General features: G+C 47.1%; 2 protein-coding genes across 3 annotated transcripts; one reads left to right on the top strand and one right to left on the bottom strand.

Moving 5' to 3' along the window:
• Nucleotides 1-6: 6 nt before the first annotated feature.
• On the top strand, nt 7-8,085 carry PPOX (protoporphyrinogen oxidase). 2 transcript variants are annotated; one of them, XM_083374727.1, is made up of 9 exons: nt 7-1,902; nt 2,470-2,660; nt 3,072-3,132; nt 3,388-3,567; nt 3,599-3,633; nt 4,285-4,398; nt 4,828-4,977; nt 5,102-5,144; nt 6,032-8,085. In XM_083374727.1, exons 1-9 carry the CDS (start codon nt 1,695-1,697, stop codon nt 6,166-6,168), a joined length of 1,119 nt encoding a protein of 372 aa, XP_083230853.1. In that variant the 5' UTR covers nt 7-1,694; the 3' UTR covers nt 6,169-8,085. The 2 variants fall into 2 exon arrangements, with proteins under 2 accessions (XP_083230853.1, XP_083230854.1); XM_083374728.1 differs by lacking the exon at nt 3,599-3,633 and having other exon boundaries at nt 3,388-3,506.
• A 233-nt stretch (nt 8,086-8,318) lies between these two features.
• B4GALT3 (beta-1,4-galactosyltransferase 3) lies at nt 8,319-20,073 on the bottom strand. Its single transcript, XM_083374722.1, has 7 exons — nt 19,965-20,073; nt 14,495-14,783; nt 13,488-13,723; nt 12,673-12,863; nt 12,033-12,155; nt 9,469-9,573; nt 8,319-9,342 (listed from the first exon to the last, which is right to left on the bottom strand). The coding sequence occupies exons 2-7, from the start codon at nt 14,745-14,747 to the stop codon at nt 8,784-8,786; spliced, it is 1,467 nt and encodes a 488-aa protein (XP_083230848.1). The 5' UTR covers nt 14,748-14,783; nt 19,965-20,073; the 3' UTR covers nt 8,319-8,783.
• Nucleotides 20,074-21,213: the final 1,140 nt, after the last annotated feature.

Genomic DNA, 21,213 nt, shown 5'->3' with positions numbered 1-21,213 from the left:
TTTTAGAGATCATCCTGTTTTCCACCCCAGCTCTTAGCTTGGCCCCTTCTACCTTTCAACCTCTGCTTTATGTGAAAAAATAAGTCATTTTTTTCCCCAGGAGAAAATTCACTTGCTAGGTTTCTGCCTCATCTTAAAAAAATAGGAAAAAAAATAAAAAAATAAAATAAACTGGGAAGCTCATTTTCCAAACACAGGGAAAACATAGAAAATAAACTGAGAAGCTCATTTTCCAAACAGGGGAAAAAAATTTTCTTAAAAGAAACCCCAAACAAACTAGGAAGCTTTGTTCCCCCTAGGCAGGATGGTCTACGATACTTTCCTTTGGTGCTGCCTTGGAAAACAATCCCTGCATGCAGAAATCTAGGGTCTCAGGGTTTTGGGGTCAAGGCTAAGTGGGCAGCATTGTGCAAAGCAGAAGAGAATTGGGGAAGAATTGTAACAAAGCTTAAACCAGAGAAGAAATTTCCTTTTTAAAAAAAGGATGGCTTTTTTTTAATATATTCTGTTAAGGCTGGTATTTTGAAAGGTGGGGCAAAGGAGAAGTACAGGGTGGGAATCTTTCTGCCTTATCAGCTGGATGCAGAGGCAGCTGTGCTTCTCTTAAAATAATCTTTCTTTTTGTACGGGATGATGTGAGATGACAGAAATGCGGAATAACTTACAGGCAACTCCAGCCTGGGGAAAACCAAACTCGCCAATATAATAGAATCATATTATTAAGTGTGCTGTATATGTTGGAATTTGAATTTTATTGAATTTATATACCGCCCTTTCCCGAAGGACTCAGGGTGGTTTACAGGGTACTTAAAACATCGATATAAAAAGTACAAACAATTAAAAAAGATTAAATAAAATCCCTGAAGAAATATAAAAACCCCAATTAAAAACTCTCAGCCTGGGCCGGAAAGCTCGAAGAGCCAGGTCTTCAGGTCCCGGCGAAATGAACGAAGGTCGGGGGCAGTCCTAAGCTCCACGGGCAGCTGGTTCCAAAGGGCAGGTGCACCCACCGAGAAGGCCCTACCCCTGGGTGTTATCCGCCGGCAATCTCTTACCGGCGGCACCCTGAGAAGACCCTCCCTGTGGGAGCGCACAGGACGAAGGGAGCTTGATGCCGGCAGCAGGTGTTCCCTCAGATATCCCGGACCCAAGCCATTTAGGGCTTTATAGGTCATCACCAGCACCTTGAATCTCACCCGGAGGGCAACCGGAAGCCAATGCAGCTCGCGGAGTAGAGGTGTTACATGGGACTATCGGGAGACCCCCAACACAACTCGCGCGGTAGCATTCTGCACCAGCTGAAGCCTCGAAGTGGTCCTCAAGGGCAGCCCCATGTAGAGAGCGTTGCCCGACTCCTTATTTGTATTCTGGACTCCTCTTCTCTCTCACGCACAAATTCGAGCTGTAGAAATCGAAGCTTAAATTCATTTCCTAAAAAATAGGAATCGCCATTAGGGGCAGCTTATGAACCCTGCTGCATTTTTAAAAAAAAACAACTTTTGTTTTTCTGAAAAAACTCTTGAAAAAAAGCTTTATAAGGTGTAAAGCCCGCACAGTCCAGGGATCGGGCGATGGAAATGGTGAAATGCATGCTGCACCGGTTGTAAGGATGAGGACCCGGTTGTAAGTCCGAGGACTGGGTCCATAAGTTGCTTTTTTCCCCCAGCACTGTTGTAACTTGGAACGGTCGCTAAATGAATAGTCGTAAATTGAGGACTATCTGTAATTTGGAGGTGTTTTTTTCTTTTTTTTTTCAGATGGCTGATATAGCCGTGGATAGTCTTTGTCGGGGCGTCTTTGCTGGTGATTGCCGAGCACTAAGCGTCCGTTCCTGTTTTCCTGCGTTATTCCTGGCGGAGCAGAAATACGGTTCCGTTATGCTGGGCATGGCCCTTGCGAAAAGTGAGTGGGGGGGAAATAATAAATCATCAAATCCATCCTTTCGACCCAGAAGAACATCCCCATTTTTAAAATAAATAAAACCGATCATGTCCCGGGATCACACGATTCCCATTTGCGACCTTCCCAGATGAGCGAAATCAATGGGGGTTTCGTTTAGCGACCCTGTGATCCCCTTAACAACCTGGGCGACTGAACTTCACCGCCTGGGCCAAAAAAAACCCCCAAAACAACAGAATGTGGCAAAATTGGGTGCGGTTCATTAAACAAACTGCCTTTCTTAACGACCCAAATGCCGGCCTGTTGTGGCCGTAAGTCGAGAATTTAGCTGTGTGCTAATTCAGCAGCTGGGATTGGGCAGTTTGGGTGCTGCAAGAGAAGCTGAGCGGACACCTGTTGAATTTCTGCCTGCTGCAGAAGTGCTACAGGCTCCTTTGCCGGCAAGGGGCCAACTTACCAATATTAAACAGACTGGAGGAGGGGAAGGGAGGAAAATGGCAGGGGCAGACCCTCTAACCAGGTTTGGCCAACCGAGGCAGCGTTTCCAAATTCTCCCCTCTTTCCTTCCAGAGGAAACTTCTCCAGTGGATTGCCACCTGATCCGCCAGGCCCAGGAAGGACGCTGGAGCCAGTGGTCCCTGTGTGACGGACTGGACACCCTCCCCAAAAGTTTAGCTTCCTTCTCAAGAGAACGAGGGGTCGAAATCCACTGCAACGCCCCAGTGAAGCGGCTGGACAGAACGACCTCGGGGTCCTGGCAGGTGGGAGAAAAGACCCAAGAGGAATTTGGGGGGGAGGGGTTACCTCCCCCTCGGTTTGGGCCCCCCACCACCACCACCTTCCAGTCTTCCATCCTAGGAGTGTCCAGGCTGAGATTTTTCAGCTGGACATTGCAAAGATTGGTCTGGTTTTCTCCCGACCAGCAAGACGGAACGTCCTTCCTCTTTTTTTCATTAAAAAAAAAAAAAAGAAGGAACGTCCTTCTGTGTCGATTAAAAAAACCAAATCCTGTTCTTAGAAATGTAGCTGCTCAGGCTCCGTTGATGACAGGCGAGATTTCTAGCTGCATGGAATCCCCGCCCTGAATACCATGCAAGTAGAGTGACTCGGCCAGAGAATGTGAATGCTGATGGTGGTTTTGTTTTTTGTCCCCCCCCCGCAACGCCCCATAGATCACCTTGCAGGACGGCACCGTGGAGGCCGATCACGTGATCAGCGCTTTGCCTGCCCGAGGTAGGAGAAATGGCCCCTTCCTTGCAGGGGTGGTTGTCGTTGTAAATCCGAAGTTTGGGTCTCTCTCTCACATACACACACACAGGCACAAATACACATTTTCAGGAAATGATACCCTGCCCCCCCCCAAACCTAAGACGAAGCAACGTTAGGTGGTTGATTTCTTTGGTGCAGCCTTGAGGGCTAGAAACTTGCAAAAGGGCCAATCTGAAAAAAAGATTCTGATATTGCTTTTTTTTTTTTTCCCCCTTCCAGCTCTGGCTGACTTGCTCCCCGCTGGATTCGAACCCCTTACCCAAGATCTGCTGGCTATCCAAGCCGTTTCCGTGGCGGTGGTGAATCTACAATACGAAAACGTGCAGCTTCCCGTTACGGTAACCTTTCGGCTAGCTAGCGGGATTCAAAGAGAGGAGAGAGCAAAGCGCGAGGAACGACCGAAGCAAAATCACAACGGGGGCGGGGTGGGGTGGGGCGGAAGCTAAATTCACATTAACAGCTATGGTGAATTGCTTAAGGACCGTGTCAAAAAAACATCCTAGGAATTGTATTTGCCCAGTATTGGGGGAAAATGAAAATTTACCAACTTGAATAATTAATTAAGAAAATTTTAGAGGGTGCGGAAACGGATAGATTGGCTTTAAAGATGAAAGAGAAAGAAGACTTTAGATTAGAACATGGGATAATTGTTATCCATGTCTAGAAAAACGAGTTAGAGAGAAAGGAATGTGATGTGTAACTTTGAATATAAGCAAGATCATCGAGCGATTAATTAACATGTTTATGATAATTAACACTTACTCAAGTTTTTTTTAAAAACATGAACCCAGACATTATGTTGTTTGCTAAATATTGAGAATGTCATTTGAAAAAACCCTAACCCTAAGCCAAATCCCAACCCCGCCTTATTCCTACTCCTATAAAAACTAATAAAATATATAATATATATATATATATATATATATATATATATATAAAATCCTATGACTTGTTTAACGACCACCTTGCTGAGTGATGAATGTTCTGCTCCCGATTGTGGTCGTAAATCAAGGACCACCTGTATTACTTTCAGGGTCTGTTGGGTAAGGCTTCCAAACCACAGGTGCGGTGCAGTGATTATTATTTTTTTAATTCATTTTTAAACATTTTTTCCAGGGATTCGGCCACTTGGTGCCTTCGTTTGAGGATCGTTCGCTTTTGGGCGTTGTTTACGACTCGGTGGCGTTTCCTGAACAAAATGGTCAGAAAGACTCCATCACCCGACTGACGGTACGAAGCAAGGGGATGGTGGTGGGGTTGTTTAATTTTTCACTCCTTCTTGTCGGATTTTTCTAGGCATAACACGAGTGCCTTTAAATTTGAAGCACAGCCAAGAAGGGGAGAGAGGCTAAGCGTGGAACTGGGGGCTAATTTATTTTTCCCTATATAGTATTGTTTTTCAACCTTGGCCACTTTAAGCAGGGGAGGGGGAGTTAAAACTCCCAGAATCCCCCAGCCAGCCTGCTCTAAGAGGGGTGGATTTCATCTCCCAGAATTCCCCAGCCAGCGTGCTTTAAAGTGGGTGGACTGCAACTCCCAGAATTCCCCAGCCAACATGCTTTTAGAGGGGTGGGCTTCAAGCCCCAGAATCCCCCAGTCAGCATCCTTTAAGGTAGGTGGATTTCCCCAAAAGCTGTTTTTAATCTTTCCAATGACCAGGTGATGCTCGGTGGCGCCTGGTTTACATCACACCTTGGTGATCCGGATACAATTCCGCACAGCGAGTTGTTAAGCAGAGCTGAGGAGGCTGTGAAGAAACACCTTGGAATCTCCGCGAGGCCTGCTTACTCCATCGTTAAAGTACACAAGGTTAGTTCTCCGAAGCCTGTAAGTCGAGGACCGCCTGTATAAAGGGTTAGAATTTAGAAATTCTTTATTCCCCCTCTCCTATCTGAAATCAGCTAACTTTGTGAATTTTCTTTTTCTTGTTTAGTCCTGCATTCCCCAGTACACCCTCGGCCACTGGAAACACATCGGTAATAATTAATAATAATAATAATGATGATGATGATGATGATGATGATGATGATGATGTCAGCCTGTTCTTCAAAGCCCCCGAAGGCAGGACAAGAAGCAACGGATGGAAATTAACCAAGGAGAGAAGCAACCTGGAACTAAGGAGGAATTTCCTGACAGTTAGAACAATATAATAATAATAATAATAATAATAATAATAATAATAATAATAATAATAATAATAATAATAATAAGTTGGAAGGGACCTTGGAGGTCATCTAGTCCAACCCCCTGCTCAGGCAGGAAACCCTATACCATTTCAGGCAAATGGCTGTCCAGTCTCTTCTTAAAAACTTCCAATGTTGGAGCATTCACAGCTTCTGGAGGCAGGTAGTTCCACTGGTTAATTGTTCTAACTGTCAGGAAGTTTCTCCTTAGTTCTAGGTTGCTTCTCTCCTTGACTAGTTTCCATCTGTTGCTTCTTGTCCGGCCTTTAGCTGCAGCCATGAAATTATTGTTTCAATTTTCTTCATAAGGCAAAGATTTATTTACATGGATTTATTTATATATTATTTAAATATTAAAGTTATATTTACATTATATTTACACGGGTTGCACCATCCCGGGCCCGCACCATCACCATTTACGACATCCCAGCTGGCTTCCAAGAACGTCAGTGTGGAAGCTGGATTCGCTTAATAGAATAGAATAGAAGCTGGAAAGGGACCTTGGAGGTCTTCTAGTCCAGCCCCCTGCTCAAGCAGGAGGTCCCATTCAAAAGCCACAGGGATTACCTTAACCATCAGGGCAAAGCAGGCCGCAAAAGGCGACTCGCTTAACAACTGCCTCGCTTAGCGACTGAAATCCCGGTCGTAAGCTGAGGACGGCTCGTGTTTTCTTTTTCCAGAAAGCGTTACTTCTCAACTGAAGCAACAGAATCTGCCCCTCAGCCTGGTGGGGGCTTCTTATGCCGGGGTCTCCGTCAACGATTGCATCTTCAGCGCCCAGATGGCGGTGGCTCGGCTGGTGGGCAGGGTCTCCTGAGCATGTGCCGAGTTCTGGATTCGCAGGATTTGAGCCGCATTTGGATGCTGGACTTTGTCAGGAAGGGGGCCGGAGGAAATCAATCGTGTTGGTTTGGGAAGTGGGTGGGCGGGTGGGCGGAAGGCCAAGCAGAAAAGACCACCAGTTTTAAGGTAAATGCGTTGCCTTTCAAATAAAACCAAACCATGGTTACAACTCGGTTAACTTGGCCATCCGTTGGTAGAGGAAAGAACAGCTCTTCCATTGGGTGGGGGAAATATTTATTTTTGTAAAAAAAACAAACCCAAATATATATAATATATATATATATCTCAAAACCAAGGAAGAAAGGGGATTGACGGCTACATCAATAGAATAAATAAAATGACACATCATTGGCAGTATCGAGAGATTGTGAGGTGCGTAACCGGTGGGGAGCAGGACCCTGATTGGGGATTGAGGGAACAGGCTGGGACCAGCCCGAACGGAAAGAAGAAAAAAACAAACCAAAATATTAGGGAAGGCAAGTTGGCTAAAGGAACAATAATTGTTCGTCTGGTGATTTATTTATTTTTATTCTGATTTTTTTTTTGTTTCTGGGTGGCTGGGTGCAAGGAACCTACAAAACAGGTCCTGATTATTATTTTTTATTCTGATTTTTTTTTTTTGTTGTTTCTGGGTGGCTGGGTGCAAGGAACCTACAAAACAGGTCCTGATTATTTTTTTTATTCTGATTTTTTTTTTGTTTCTGGGTGGCTGGGTGCAAGGAACCTACAAAATAGGTCCTGATTATTTTTTTATTCTGATTTTTTTTTTGTTTCTGGGTGGCTGGGTGCAAGGAACCTACAAAACAGGTCCTGATTTATTTTTTTTATTCTGATTTATTTTTGTTTCTGGGTGGCTGGGTGCAAGGAACCTACAAAAACAGGTCCTGATTATTATTTTTTATTCTGATTTTTTTTTGTTTTTGGGTGGCTGGGTGCAAGGAACCTACAAAAACAGGTCTTGATTAATTTTTTTATTCTGATTTTTTTTGTTTCTGGGTGGCTGGGTGCAAGGAACCTACAAAATAGGTCCTGATTATTTTTTTATTCTGATTTTTTTTTGTTTCTGGGTGGCTGGGTGCAAGGAACCTACAAAACAGGTCCTGATTTTTTTTTTATTCTGATTTTTTTTTTGTTTCTGGGTGGCTGGGTGCAAGGAACCTACAAAACAGGTCCAGCAGCTAAAATAGTAATAAACATCAGTCCGGTGGGGAGAAGGAATTCTCCTGCCAAGCACTGAGCAGATCTGATGGCCGTCTTTGAATAGAACGACTCTTAAAAGCTTTCGCTCCGGATTGTACTCTTAAAGGAGAATTTTGATTTTACAACTCGGCTTCCGTAGCTTATTTAAAGAGTTTAAAATTTCCTCTGGAGGAGGAGGGGGGAGGAGGGAAAAAAGAGATGGAAAAGAGGAAGAAAAAAGGAAGAGGAGAGGAAGAGAAAAGGGGAAAAAATTGCGAAGAGATGAAGAAGAAAAAAGATGGGGAGGAAAGAAAAGGTGGAGATGGAAAAAGAAAAGATGAAGAAAGCAGAAGAAAGAAGAAATGGAGAAAGAAGGAAAATGAAGGAAAAATGGAAAAATGGAAGGAAGAAGAGATGAAGAAAGAAGGAGGAGGAAGAAAAAATGGAGAAGAGATGAAAGGGGAAAGGAGAAGAGATGAAGAGGAGGAAGAAAAAATGGAGAAAGGAAAAAGATGAAGAAAGAAGGAAAAATGAAGAAGAGATGAAAAAGGGAAAAGAACGAGGGGATGAAAAAAGAAAGATGGAAAAAAGGAGAGAAAAAAGGAGATGGAGAAGAGGGTAGAAGAAGACAAGAAATGGAGAGAAAAAAGATGGAGAAGAAGAGGGTGAGGAAGAAAAAGAAAGGATGGAGAAGAAAAGAAGAAATAGAAAGGAGAGCAGCACAGTTTTGACGCTGTTTAAATGTCTAGTCTGTTTCTCCTTCAATGCGGGGGAGGGGGAGATATTCCTGCACCTGAGAAGAGGCTGAGAGCCCCGGGCGGGGGGGCCTCTTTCCATCACAAAATCTCCCCCCTCCGTTCCTTGATCCTGGCTGGCTCGCTTGTGTAGGAGGGAGGGCACCGCTGGGGTGGGAGTAGATTCCCCCCCCATCCCAATTTCACAAGGAGGGAACAGACGAAAAAGAAAAAAAATTGAGCTGAAATTGAACAAAGCGAGTTATGCTTTCCTGGCGCTTGGGGGGGGGCGCACAGAAATCTGGGAGACGAGAAGTGCCTTTCCCCCCCACCCCAAGTCGATCACTCCTGTGCTTGCAGTCACCTCCGAGCTGGATCCAGTCCTGCGAAGCGCGAGATAGAAAAAGGGAGCCTTGGTAGATTACCTGCATCCGGGAAGGAAGAGTCGGCCGGCATTCACAGATTGTGGGAACCAAATTCCCGTTGCCGTCCTAACTCTTCCCCATTCACCTGCCCCTTTCTTTGTCCACTTCACCTCTGTCCGGTCCTTTTGCTCTGTTGGCCTGGGGAGAAACGACGACAGATCCTCCCCAAACTCCGAGCAGGGAACGAGAGAGTAATTCTAAATTTCGACCTCTCGTTGACAATCTGCCTGTCATCGTTTTTTGTTTTTTTTTTAATCCGCGGTTCTAGCATCCGTGTGATTTCTAGAGTCGGGTCGGGGAGCCCAGCGCTGCGCAGTGTGTCCGATTGAGGGTTGTGGCGAAGCTGCGCCTGCTCCTTTGGGTCGGACCATCTCCGTGCTATCCTCAAAAACTCGTTTGGAGACTTCCGGACTGGGGACGGCCTCGCTGAACGTTTCGAGGGTAGCGTCCATCTCCCATTTTGGGGCTCCGGGGCTCGGTTTGGGGTTTGCTGAGATTGGGGCTGGCCTCTCCCCCTTTTTTTCCGTCACCGGAGGGGGGTCCTTCCATCCCATGGCTTGGGAGAGCTTGGCAAAGGGGGTCTTACGCAGCATCTCCTGACGGAAATCGTGATTGCTGTCTCGCGGATAGTCCCTCCTGCTGAAATCAGACAAGGAGCCCTTTCCGGTTTTGGTGGCCTTAGGGTTGGTGCCAATGTCGGCGGTGATGTTGGTGTAAAGGGGCAGCAGCTCTTTGGACAGGAGCTTGTAGGAGAGAGAATTCATGCCGTCCTGGGACCACGTCCGGTACGTCCGGATCAGCAGATCGAACCTGGCGACAAACACAAATCAGCCATTTATTCAAAGCTCTCCTCAGCCTGCACACTGTTGTGTTTTATCACAAAAGGGCAGGATCTTTTGTCATGACTCAAGACTACATTCCCCACCTTATACCGACCTGTGCGGATTCTGCTCGTTGCCTTGATCGCCTTCGTGCTTCACCATTTTATAATGGCCGATGGACACCGGAGGCCGTAAAATCCTCATCCCTCGGAAGCGCACCCTGGAAAAGTGGGATCGGACCAGAAGGGCTGTTCCTCAACCTTGACAACTTTAAGATGGGTGGACTTCAGTTCCCAGAATTCCCCCAGCCAGCCTGCTTTAAGATGGGTGGACTTCAACTCCTAGAATCCTCCAGCCAGCAAGCTTGAAGATACGTGGATTTTAATTCGAAAAACTCCCCAATGAACATGCTTTAAAGAGGGGTGGACTTCCGATTCCCAGAATTCCCTAGCCGGTACGCACCCATTGGAAAAGAACTACCGGTATATAGGGAAGCTAAATTATTCACAACGGGTCTCCTAAATCAAGCAAACAAGCCACGAATCAAAGGTAGCCTCAATCCAAGAGGCTGTGGATTAAGATCTTAGAGATCTTTAGCTCTTTTAAAAAACAGTAGGTCTTCAACCGATTGGCCCAATTTTCCCTGTTAAAATTAGGGCCTCCATAAAAAAAAACAACACCACAGATTCTGTATTTTGGCAATAGCCTGGACTTGCCTTGACTTCCAAAAAAAAAGCAATTAGCTTCCGTTGAAAAGCCATTGCTTTAAAACGTCCTGTTGGTTACGAAATATTTTCCTTTCCCCGAGTTCAATACGCAGCGGCCCAGCCTCGAAACCATTTCGTCTGAAAGCCTTGAGCAGTTTCTCATCTCGCCTTTTCCAAACTCTAAACCCCGAAAGGTGGCCAAGTACAGACATTTAGCCTGGCTTGCTCGGGAGCTGACCATGTTTTTGAACTTTTCCCGTCATCGGGGCTCAAATCAGTGCAGCCTTGTTACAAGGAGAAGTGAAGGATGATCTATCTGCCTTTGAGGTTTGCTGAGATATCTTTTTGTTTTGTTTCGTGTGTTTTTTTTTTAAAAAATCACCAAAATCTTACCTGGCTGGCACAGCCTCTAATGGTTACATGGTGTGAAGGAAAATGAGCATGCAGGGCTTCACAGAGAGAGAGAGAGAGAGAGAGAGAGAGGAGAGAGAGAGAAAGAGAGAGAGAGAGAGAGAGAGAGAGAGAGAGAGAGAGAGAGAAAAGAAGGTGAAGAAGGAGAGAGAGAGGGAAGGAAAGGAAGAGGGACGGAAGCTAGAAGGGAGGGGAGGAAAGATTTATTTTTATTTTATTTATTTTAATTCCATTTACCGTATATCCCGCCCTTCTCCGAAGACTCAGGGCGGCTTACAAGCTTAGCAGTAGCAGATGCAGGAAGGGAGGGAGGGAAGAAGGGAGGGAGAGAAGGGAGAGAGGGAAGGAGTGGAAGAAAGGAATTGATAATAGAGAAGGAGAGAAAAAAGGAAGGAAGGAAACAATTGACAGCGGAGGAAGGAGGAGAAAAAAAAATGAAGGAAAAAATTGACGGGAAGGAGGAAGGAAGGCAGGAAGGCAAAATGGAAGAGGGAGAGAAGGAAGGAAGGAGAAATAGGGAGGAAGGAGGAAGAGAGAAGGAAAGCTGAGAAAAGAGATGACGACATGGTGGAAAGGTGAAGACAGGTGCCACTCAAGTTGCAAAACTGGAAATGAAGAACGGGAAAAAGAAATATGCTGGACGCAGAAAGTGAAAACAAAGCACAGGTTACATGCAAGGCGAGAGTCAACCGGACAACAGGGGGAACATAGAAACAGGACACAGAAACCATAAAGTTTAGGAAAGGAAAAAAAGACACACAAGCTGACAGGTGTCCACATTATTGTTCCCAATCATCATGTGACCCCAGGACACTGCAAGCGTCATAAATATGAGTCGGTTGCCAAGTGTTTGAGTTAAAATGGTCCTTTTTTTTCCTTCAAGGCTGTAGTAAGCCTAAACCAGGGGGTAGGCAACCTTGGCTCTTTTCTTATGACTCGTGGACTTCAACTCCCAGAATTCCTCAGCCAGCCGTGCTGAGGGGAAAGGGAGAGGTTTCCATGCTGAGCCGCGCTGGCTCAGGAATTCTGGGAGTTGAAGTCCACGAGTCATAAAAGAGCCGAGGTTGCCTACCCCTGGACTAGAACAAGGGTGCTGGTTATTAGCATATGGCAAGGGTAGGCAACCTTGGCTCTTTTATGACTCGTGGACTTCAACTCCCAGAATTCCTCAGCCAGCCGTGCTGAGGGGAAAGGGAGAAGTTTCCATGCTGAGCCGCGCTGGCTCAGGAATTCTGGGAGTTGAAGTCCACGAGTCATAAAAGAGCCGAGGTTGCCTACCCCTGGACTAGAACAAGGGTGCTGGTTATTAGCATATGGCAGGGTTAGGCAACCTTGGCTCTTTTATGACTCGTGGACTTCAACTCCCAGAATTCCTGAGCCAGCATGGCTCAGCTTGGAAACTCTCCCTTTCCCCTCAGCCTGGCTGGCTCAGGAATTCTGGGAGTTGAAGTCCACGAGTCATAAGAAAAGAGCCAAGATTGCCTATCCTTGGTCTAAACGGTCATAATCTGAGGACTACCTGTAAGAGGCAGTAGGGGAAGAAGGTGAACCAGGAACTCACCTCATGGCGATGTCATCGTCCTCCCCGCCCCAGCCCCAGTACTGGTTGGGGAAACCATTAATCTTCAGATACTGGTCTGGGGTCAAGGCCGAGACCCCACCGAAATATTGGAAATACGGGAGCCTGCAAACCGAGATTAACAGGGTTTAACTTAAGGCAGGGGTCTTCAAACCTGGCCCTTTGATGACTTGGGGGCTTCCTCTCCCAGAATTCCTCAGCCAGTGGGCCTGTTGTAAGCCGAGGACTCCCTGCGGATCAAAGGAGGGGCAGGCAAATCCCACCCCACTTCTCAGAGGTCTCCAACCTTTCTCGTTTAGCGGACCGAAGGGAAAGGGAGAGGGAAGCATTGTAATATGCGCATGCGTGCACACATGCAAACGGGGCCGTGAGTATGTGTGACGCATACGAGGTGATGCTAGTGCCTGCCTGACACTCGCTAGCACCGCCCCGTTTCCGCCACACGGCGAGCCATTTGCCGCACGGCGCCCCATTTTTGCCACGCGGAGCCCTGTTTGCGTAGCGGCAGTGGCACTAGCGCGAGGGAACGCACGCACATATAAGCCCTGGCCAGCCTGTACCGCGGCCCACAGACCACAGGTTGGACACCCCTGCTCTAGACTTCCCAGCTCTCTTTCCTCACTTGTATTTGAATTTATTCATGGCAACGGAGACGTGTTTTGGGTTCCAACGATCGCACACGTAAAGGTTGTGGTCGTTCTCCGGGATCAGGTCCACGTCGTGAAGGAAAAGGCAGTTCCATTCTTCGTCCTTCAGGGCTTCCTTCACGCCCACGTTGAGAAGCTTGGCCCGGTTGAAAGTGGCGTTCCCGGCCTGCGGGAAAAGAGGCAACCTCGATCATTTGAATTAACTGCAACAACAGACAAACACCTACAACCAAATTACAGGTGGTCCTTGGCTTATGACCGCAGTCGAGGCCAACACTTCTCTCGCTAAGTGACAAATTTGTTTAAGGAAGCCAAGTTCGCTTAAGGACCGTGTTCCTAACTTAACAACTGCAGGGATTCCCTTAACCCAGGGGTTTTCGAACCTGGCCCTTTTTAGGGCTGGTGGACTTCAACTCCCAGAATTCCTCAGCCAGGCACGCTGGCTGAGGAATTCTGGGAGTTGAAGTCCACTCCTCTTAAAGCCTATATCAGGGGTCTTCAAACTTGGCCCTTTTATGACTTGCGGACTTCGATTCCCAGAATTCCTCAGCCAGGCACGCTGGCTGAGGAATTCTGGGAGTTGAAGTCCACTCCTCTTAAATTCTATATCAGGGGCCTTCAAACTTGGCCCTTTTTAGGGCTGGTGGAATTCTGGGAGCTGAAGTCCACTCCTCTTAAAGTCTATATCAGGGGCCTTTTTAGGCCTGGTGGACTTCAACTCCCAGAATCCCTCAGCCAGGCGGCGCGTTGCATGCTCAACCACCTTTCCCACCTTTCGTACATCACCCACCTGGTGCACGATATAAATTCCGTAATGTAGCTGTTGGCGCTGGAGGAAAGGGTGGAGGTAGTACAAGAGGTGTCGGAGGTGAGTCTCCCGGTTGCGGTGGGGGATGATGATGGCCGTCCGGGAGCGGGACTCACAGTTGGAAGGACGGTATCTGCCTCCTAATTCGACGGCCGGATTTTTCTCCTGAATCTTCTCCAGAGTGGGCACCTGGCTGAAACTCACCATCAAAGGGCCAACTAAAAGGAACCAACAGGATGGATAGATGATAGATAGATAGATAGATAGATAGATAGATAGATAGATAGATAGATAGATAGATAGATAGATAGATGATAGATAGATAGATAGATAGATGATAGATAGATAGATAGATAGATAGATAGATAGATAGATAGATAGATAGATAGAACAGAGAGACAGACAGCATCTTCCAATATTTGAGGGGCTGCCGCAAAGAAGAGGGGGGTCAACCTCTCCTCCAAAGCCCCCGAAGGCAGGACAAGAAGTAACGCACGGAAATGGATCAAGGAGAGAAGCAACCTGGAATTAAGGAGGAATTCCCTCACCCTGAGAAGAATTAACCAGGGGAACTGCTTGCCACCAGAAGCTGTGCACGCTCCATTCCTGGAGGTTTCTAAGAGATTGGACAGCCATTTGTCCGGAAATGGATAGGGATTCCTGCTTGAGCAGCGGGTTGGACTAGAAGACCTCCAAGGCCCCTTCCAACTCTCTTGAGTTATTGCAATTCCTAATTAACATTTTGATTTCTCTCTTCTTCCACCCTCATCCCATTTTTTGAGTTCTCGCTCCAGGCTCGGAAGCGTCCCTTAGACAGGGGTCTCCAAACCGTTCCACTTCCAGAATTCTCCAGCCAGCCGTGCTGGCTGGGGAATTCTGGGAGTTGCAAGTCCATCATAAGCCTTCGAATTGGAGATCCTCGCCTTCTAGCATGCCCACGTCGGACGTGCCAGCGACTCTGGGGGTGACCGAGGCAGAATCTGACTCACTCAGATGCGGGGACCGATCCGGGCAGTAGGGCAGGGGTTGGCTGGTGCTGAGCCGAGGGGGCAGCTGGAAGACCAGGCTGAGGTTGGTGTAGACATCGTGCGTGCGGGAATAGTCGAAGGAAGGGCTGGTGTCGCGGCCGAAGATGGAGGCCAGGTTGCGGAAGCCGCCGAAGGAAAAATAGGCCATGAAGAGGAACTGGAAGCCGATCAGGAGAGCCAGGGTGCAAGGCCGGTCCAGGAATCGGCGGAGCATGGCGTTGGAGCATTGGATCAGCCTGGGACACAGGTTCTGTCGCGGGGAGAGAGGAAGGGTGAGGAGTCGCCTGCATCAAAAAGCAGATTTTTCCCCCCTCCCATTTCCATCCTGCCTTTCCCCCCCCCCTCCTACTTTCCCCCCACAACATCCCTGCCAGGTGGGCTCGATCGAGCGCGAGGGGTCCAAAGTTCCCCCAGGGGGCTCCTCCTCGTTCCCAGCCCCAAAGGAATCAGCCTGCCAACGGACACAGTTAGTCCTTGACCTACGACGGTTTGTAAGTTACGACGAGGCTGGAAAAGGCCTCTAGGGATCGGCTTCTACACGTGACGTGGTCCCGTGATCACGCGTTTCCCTTTTTGCGACCTTCTCAGCCGGTCATTTCCCGACCAACAAAGGCAATGGGGGAAGGCAACTTCACTTAATGACTGCACGATTCATGTAACGTCCACTTAACAATTGTGTGGGGGGGGAAACTCGTACAGTGGGGCAAAACTCACTGAACGACTGCCTTGCTTAACAACGGAAATTTGGGGTTCCCTTGTGGTCGTTAAGTCAACAAGCCTGCAGGGTAGGCTGAGAGAACATAACATCCCAAACACACACACACACACACACACACACACACACACACACACACACACACACACACCATTTGTGGCTTTGCACAGACTTGGCCAAGAAGGAGACTGGCTTGCGTTACAAAGGAGATATACCAGTATTTGGTTCAGGAATGTTGGAGGCTGGCCACTCCTGTTTGGTGTGTGGGCTTGTTAAGTTTCTAGTCCTCAACCCCAAAGTTTTCGACCTCTGCTTCCGTCTGGTTTCCTGACACGCAGCAAATATTCAAAACACATGGATTGGCCCTCTCATAAAATGCCGTCATTTCGTATCCTAGTTTTTAAGCATTAATTCACAAAGCTGCTGCAATATCGTGATAGCAATCTTTCTGCCCCATCCCTCAAGCAAAACGCAGATTTTTTTTTAAAAAAAAAAAACCCTCTCATCCAACCACCAAATTCTGAATTTCCTATTTCAGCCTTGCCCAAACCTCCTAATGTGATTTGTTGGCAAGCAATCCCCAGCAGGAGCATTCTGCAAAATTAATCATGACAACAATATAGCCTTCATTTACTTCCTGGGCCACACAATCAAAGAAAAAGGGGTGTTCGAAAGAGAAAGGGCTTTTGACAGAATTTCACCAGCATAATATTTTGCAGAATTTAAACTCTTTAACGACAGGCAAGCCCTGAACTTGCAACACTTCATTGAGTGGCCGTTCAAAGTTACAACAGCACTAAACAAAGGGGACTTATCACCAGTTTTCACGCTTTAGGGCCCTTGCAGCATCCCTCTAGTCACGCGATCAAAAAAAAATCAGACCCTTGGCATCTGACTCGTATTTATGACGGTTCCCAGTGTCCTGGGATCCCGGGATCAAAATTCAGATGCTTGCAAACTGGCCTGTACTTCTGACGGTCTCGTGACCCCGTTTTGCGACCTTCCGGCAAGCAAAGTCAATGGGGAAGCCAGATCCACTTAACAACCGTCTTGCTGACTTAACAACCGCAGTGGTTCCCTTAGCAACGGCGAAAAGAAATGTCGTAAAACAGGGCAAGACTCACTTCACAACAGAAATGTGGGGTTCTAAATAGAGGATGGCTTGCATATACGGATTCTCACGACGGGCAGCCTGCAAATTTTCCCATTTTTATCGTGAAACCCGTGTGAGAAGAGAGGGCAGCGGGGAAGGCCTATACGTGTAATAAATCCAAATCAAATGAAATAAGCAGAGGAGACTTCAGGGAACAACTCTGCCCGGTTTCAGCTCCGGATTCCGGATGCAGGCTTGGAAAAAAAAAACCACGGAATTAATCTCGGAAGGCAGCTGGATGGCGTTTTCCCAGCAGCTGAGCCTTAAATCCAGATTAAGGCTGCAAGCGAAGGCCGGAATTAGGGAACACAATCACATCTGCTTTCCGGAACGGACACCAGAAAGGTCATCCAGATGACAACATATACAGATAAGTCCTCAACGTACGACCGCAATGGAGCCCCACACTTTTGTGGCTAAGTGAGACATTTGTTCAGTGAGTTTGGACCCGTTTTAAGACCTTCTTTCCCACGCTTGTTAAGTGGCTTCCCCATTGACTTTGCTGGTCAGAAGGCTGCAAAAGAGAATCACGTGATCCCAGGACATTGCGGCCGTCATAAGTACCAGTCAGTTGCCAAGCATGCTGCAAAGGCCATAAAGGAGGGGGGAGGAAACGGTCATATAGGAGCCGTGACCAGGGGGGCTTTTGCACAGGTTCGCCTGGTGCGCCAGTTGCGTCCCTATTTGGACCGAGACGCCCTACGCACAGTCACTCATGCGCTTGTGACCTCCCGTTTGGACTACTGTAACGCTCTCTACATGGGGCTGCCCTTGAAGACCACTCGGAGGCTTCAACTGGTGCAGAATGCGGCCGCGCGAGTTGTAATGGGGGTTTCCCGATACTCCCATGTAACACCTCTACTCCGCGAGCTGCATTGGCTTCCGGTTGCCCTCCGGGTGAAATTCAAGGTGCTGGTTATTACCTATAAAGCCCTACATGGCCTGGGTCCGGGTTATTTGAGGGAACACCTGCTGCCGGCATCAAACGCCCTTCGCCCAGTGCGCTCCCACAGGGAGGGTCTGCTCAGGGTTCCGCCGGTGAGAGATTGCCGGCGGGTGACACCCAGGGATAGGGCCTTCTCGGTAGGAGCGCCTGCCCTCTGGAACCAGCTGCCGGTGGAGCTGAGGACTGCCCCCGACCTCCGATCATTCCGCCGGGGCCTGAAGACCTGGCTCTTCGAGCTCTCGGGCCCAGACTGAGGAGGAAATTTTAATTTGGGGTTTTTTAACTGACTACAGGGTTAATTTAATATTTTTTAATTGGGTTTTTAATTTTTGTATTTTGGATTTTTAATTCCCTGTAAACCGCCCTGAGTCCTCAGGGAATAGGGCGGTATATAAATATAACTAAATAAATAAATAAAATAAATGTCACTTTTTTCCCTGCCATTGCAACTTTGAAGGGTCACTAAACGGACGGTCGTAAATCGAGGACTACCCGTAACCCGTTCCTATTTTTTTTTCTGCTTCCCCCAACCCCCCGAGTTTCCTTTCTTGCTTCCCAGCTCCCAAACTTGAGATCAGAGGAACAGAAAAGCTCAGGGTCCATTCTGAAACCGGCACCCATGATTCCCAGTTTTTCACCTGGTTCAAAGCCAGCAAGATCAAAAGAAAGGAAGGGCGGTGAAGGGATTTTATTTATTTATTTGATTTTATTTTAATCCCATTTATATCCCGCCCTTCTCCGAAGACTCAGGGCGGCTTACAATTTAAGCACAAACCAATGTGCTTAGCAGTAGCCTTCATTCTATGTATATGCCTGCTTATTAGGGCTTTTGCCCCCCCCCCCAAGCGGCATTATTACAAAGTCAGCTTAATTGCCCCCAACAATCTGGGTCCTCATTTTACCTACCTGGGAAGGATGGAAGGCTGAGTCGACCTTGAGCCTGGTGGGATGCGAACCTGCACTAATTGCAGGCAGCTGGTGTTACTTCAGGAGGCATTAGCCCACTGCTCCACCAAGGCTCACATTTGATTGTGTTTATGATTTTATTATGCTTAAGCTTGATATTAGGTGTGGTACTTTGAAACCACTTTATATTGATATTAGGAGTGATACTTTGTGATCATGTATGTATGTATAAATAGTTTATGTGCAAGTAGCTTTGTAGGTGCCTTCCTGGGAAATTATTTACATAAAATCAAATGTCTCACGCTAAAATATACAGAGGCGTGAAAGGAGCAAAGTGGGATTCATGGTCCAGGAAATAGGGAGGGAGGGAGGGAGATGAGCTAGCCTGGATGGATGGATATGAGTCACCATCTTGCAATTTGTTTTTCTGTACTTCTTCGCTCCTGGTTCAGAGACTTGAGTCTCTTTGTTCTGAAAAGGTACAAATAGTGGAAGAAACCTTTGCTCTGTGTGTGCCTTCATCCCCGTAAGCAGCCCCCTAAAGGGGGGGGAAGGACCCCCCGACTCTTGTTTTGATCAAACTAAAAGTCGTTTTCTTGTAGAAACCTGGGCTTTGGCTCTTCAAAATTGGTGAGATAAAAAGGGGAGAACCTTGCAGTGGTTTGTTTATTTTATTTATTTATTTATTTTACTGTTTTTTTTAGCTTGGGCATATGTTTAATTCTTTTTTAACTTTTGTATTTTTTTGTATTTTTATATGGTTGCCCTGTTCACCGCCCTGAGTCCTCCGGGAGAAGGGCGGTATATAAATAAAATTATTATTATTATTATTATTATTATTATTATTATTATTATTATTATTATTATTATTAGGACTTATATGCCGCCCTATCTCTCAAAGGACTCAGGGCGGCTAACCACAATACAAGAAAAATAATACAAATGTTAAAAAATTAAAGCCCCAATGATAAAATATGAAAAACATTTTTTTTTTAAAAAATCCCTACTGTCAGTCCAGGTCAGCCTGATGGAAAAGAAATGTTTTAAGACCGCCACGAAAGGATCTCTCTTCTGCTCCTCAATAAAACCCCAGGTGGAAATTGGGGAAGGGGGGTGGGAAGTGGGAAAAATAGGAAGGGATGACAGACTCACGACCGTTCCCTTTAGTGACCGTTGGAAGTTACACCCCCCCACCCCCCCACCCCACAAACCCGAGTTTCAGAACCGAAAGCGAGAGGGCAACATCCTTCCTGGCCCCTGAATCCTGGCTTGCAAAGCCTGACCTGCCTCCAGCGCTTAAACACCTGCTGATCCCCAAAGAATGTCACCCTGCACGGGTCGTGTGAATGCAGCCAGGAAGGGGGTGGGGGGGTGGAAACCCGTGTCCAGATTCCCCCCTAAATCCTTTGCACGGGAGTAAGGATGCCTAACTCCTCCCCACCCCCCACCCACCCCAAAAAAGCTATAGGCTTTGGCTTCCTCGCCCGGCTGGCTGATTGCAGCTTCTCCCCCTTGCGGGACTGGGGATCGCAGCTCCCATCATCCCCAGCCAGCCGGAGCCCGAGCTCAGTTGCAAGAAAGGTTACAGAGCTGGAGGGTTTTGCTTTTGCAAGCGGTCCAGGGCCGGGGTTGGCCGCTGCGGAGGAGGCGGTGGGGGACCCAGGGCTGCACCCCAAGATGCTCCTCCTCGGGCCAGACCCGACACGGGTACCTGAACGTGTGAAAGAGCCCCGCGGATCTCAGCCCCGCCCCGGGACCTGCATCTCCGCCGCCGCCGCCGCCGCCGCCACCATCATCATCATCATCTTCGCAGGTCCAGCTTCCCCGGAGGGGCGGGGCGAGAGCAGGGCTTGTGACGTCAGACAAAGGGGGCGGGGCGGTTCCCCTCTCGTCCCCGCCCCTTAAAGCGCACTGAATGCACAAGGAAGAGGATTTTTATTTTATTTTATTTTATTTGATTTTGATTTGATTTTCTTTTTTTTTTTGCAAGGTGTTAGGATGGCTAGGGTATTTTAGAATAGAACAGAAGTCTTTTTTATTGGCCAAGTGTGATCGGACGCACAAGGGATCTTGTCTCCGGTGCAGAAGCTCTCAGTGTACAGACGAGCAACAAGAATGGAATAAAGAATTGAAACAGCAATAATAGAAACAGAAACGGGAACGAGAATAGAATAGAAATAGAAATAGAATAGAACAGAATAGAATCTAGAATAGAAAATAGAATAGAATAGATGGTTATGGGGAATAGAATAGAATAGAATAGAATAGAATAGAATAGAATAGAATAGAATAGAATAGAATAGAATAGAATAGAATAGAATAGAATAGAAAATATGGAATGGAATGGAATAGAATAGAATAAGAAATAGGAACAGGAACAGGAACAAGAACAAGAACAGAATAGAATAGAATAGAATAGAGTAAGAAATAAGACTAGACTAGACTAGACTAGAATAATAGAATAGAATAGAATAGAAGTAGTAGTAAATAGAATCTAGAATCTAGAATAGAAAACAGAATAGAATAGAAAATAGAGTAGAACGGAATAGAGTAGAACAGAAAAAGGAATAGAATAGAGCAGAGCAGAATTAAATTCGAACTGAAATAGAAATAATGGAAAGAGAAACAGGAATGAGACTAGAATAGAAGTAGAAGTAATAGAGGTACAAGAGAACAGAACAGATGATAGAGGGAAGGAAGGAATGGCTAGCCAGGGGTAGGCAACCTCGGCTCTTTTATGACTCGTGGACTTCAACTCCCAGAATTCCTGAGTCAGCGTAGCTGACTCAGGAATTCTGGGAGTTGAAGTCCACGAGTCATAAAAGAGCCGAGGTTGCCTACCCCTGGCCTAGGAACAGCCCATCCCATCCAATGGAAAAGGGGGGGGAAACATCTGCACCCCCTCAAGATGTTGCCCTTCTCCTGCCGCCCAGGACTGTCATTTATTTAGTGTGTGGCAG

The sequence above is a fragment of the Vipera ursinii genome, assembly GCF_947247035.1.
Source record: "Vipera ursinii genome assembly, chromosome: 15".
NCBI classification, from domain to species: Eukaryota; Metazoa; Chordata; class Lepidosauria; order Squamata; family Viperidae; genus Vipera; species Vipera ursinii.
The sequence above is the reverse complement of the archived record's forward strand: the minus strand, read 5'-3'. Positions and strand labels throughout refer to the sequence as shown.

Coding starts and splice junctions, on each gene's coding strand:
- B4GALT3 (XM_083374722.1), bottom strand. CDS start 14,747: ATGCTCCGCCGATTCCTGGACCGGCCTTGCACCCTGGCTCTCCTGATC. Junction 12,864..13,487: donor GAATTTATATCGTGCACCAG/GTGGGTGATGTA, acceptor CTTTTCCCGCAG/GCCGGGAACGCCACTTTCAA. Junction 9,574..12,032: donor GACGATGACATCGCCATGAG/GTGAGTTCCTGG, acceptor CCACTTTTCCAG/GGTGCGCTTCCGAGGGATGA.
- PPOX (XM_083374727.1), top strand. CDS start 1,695: ATGAATAGTCGTAAATTGAGGACTATCTGTAATTTGGAGGTGTTTTTT. Junction 1,903..2,469: donor GGGCATGGCCCTTGCGAAAA/GTGAGTGGGGGG, acceptor CTTTCCTTCCAG/AGGAAACTTCTCCAGTGGAT. Junction 2,661..3,071: donor CGACCTCGGGGTCCTGGCAG/GTGGGAGAAAAG, acceptor AACGCCCCATAG/ATCACCTTGCAGGACGGCAC.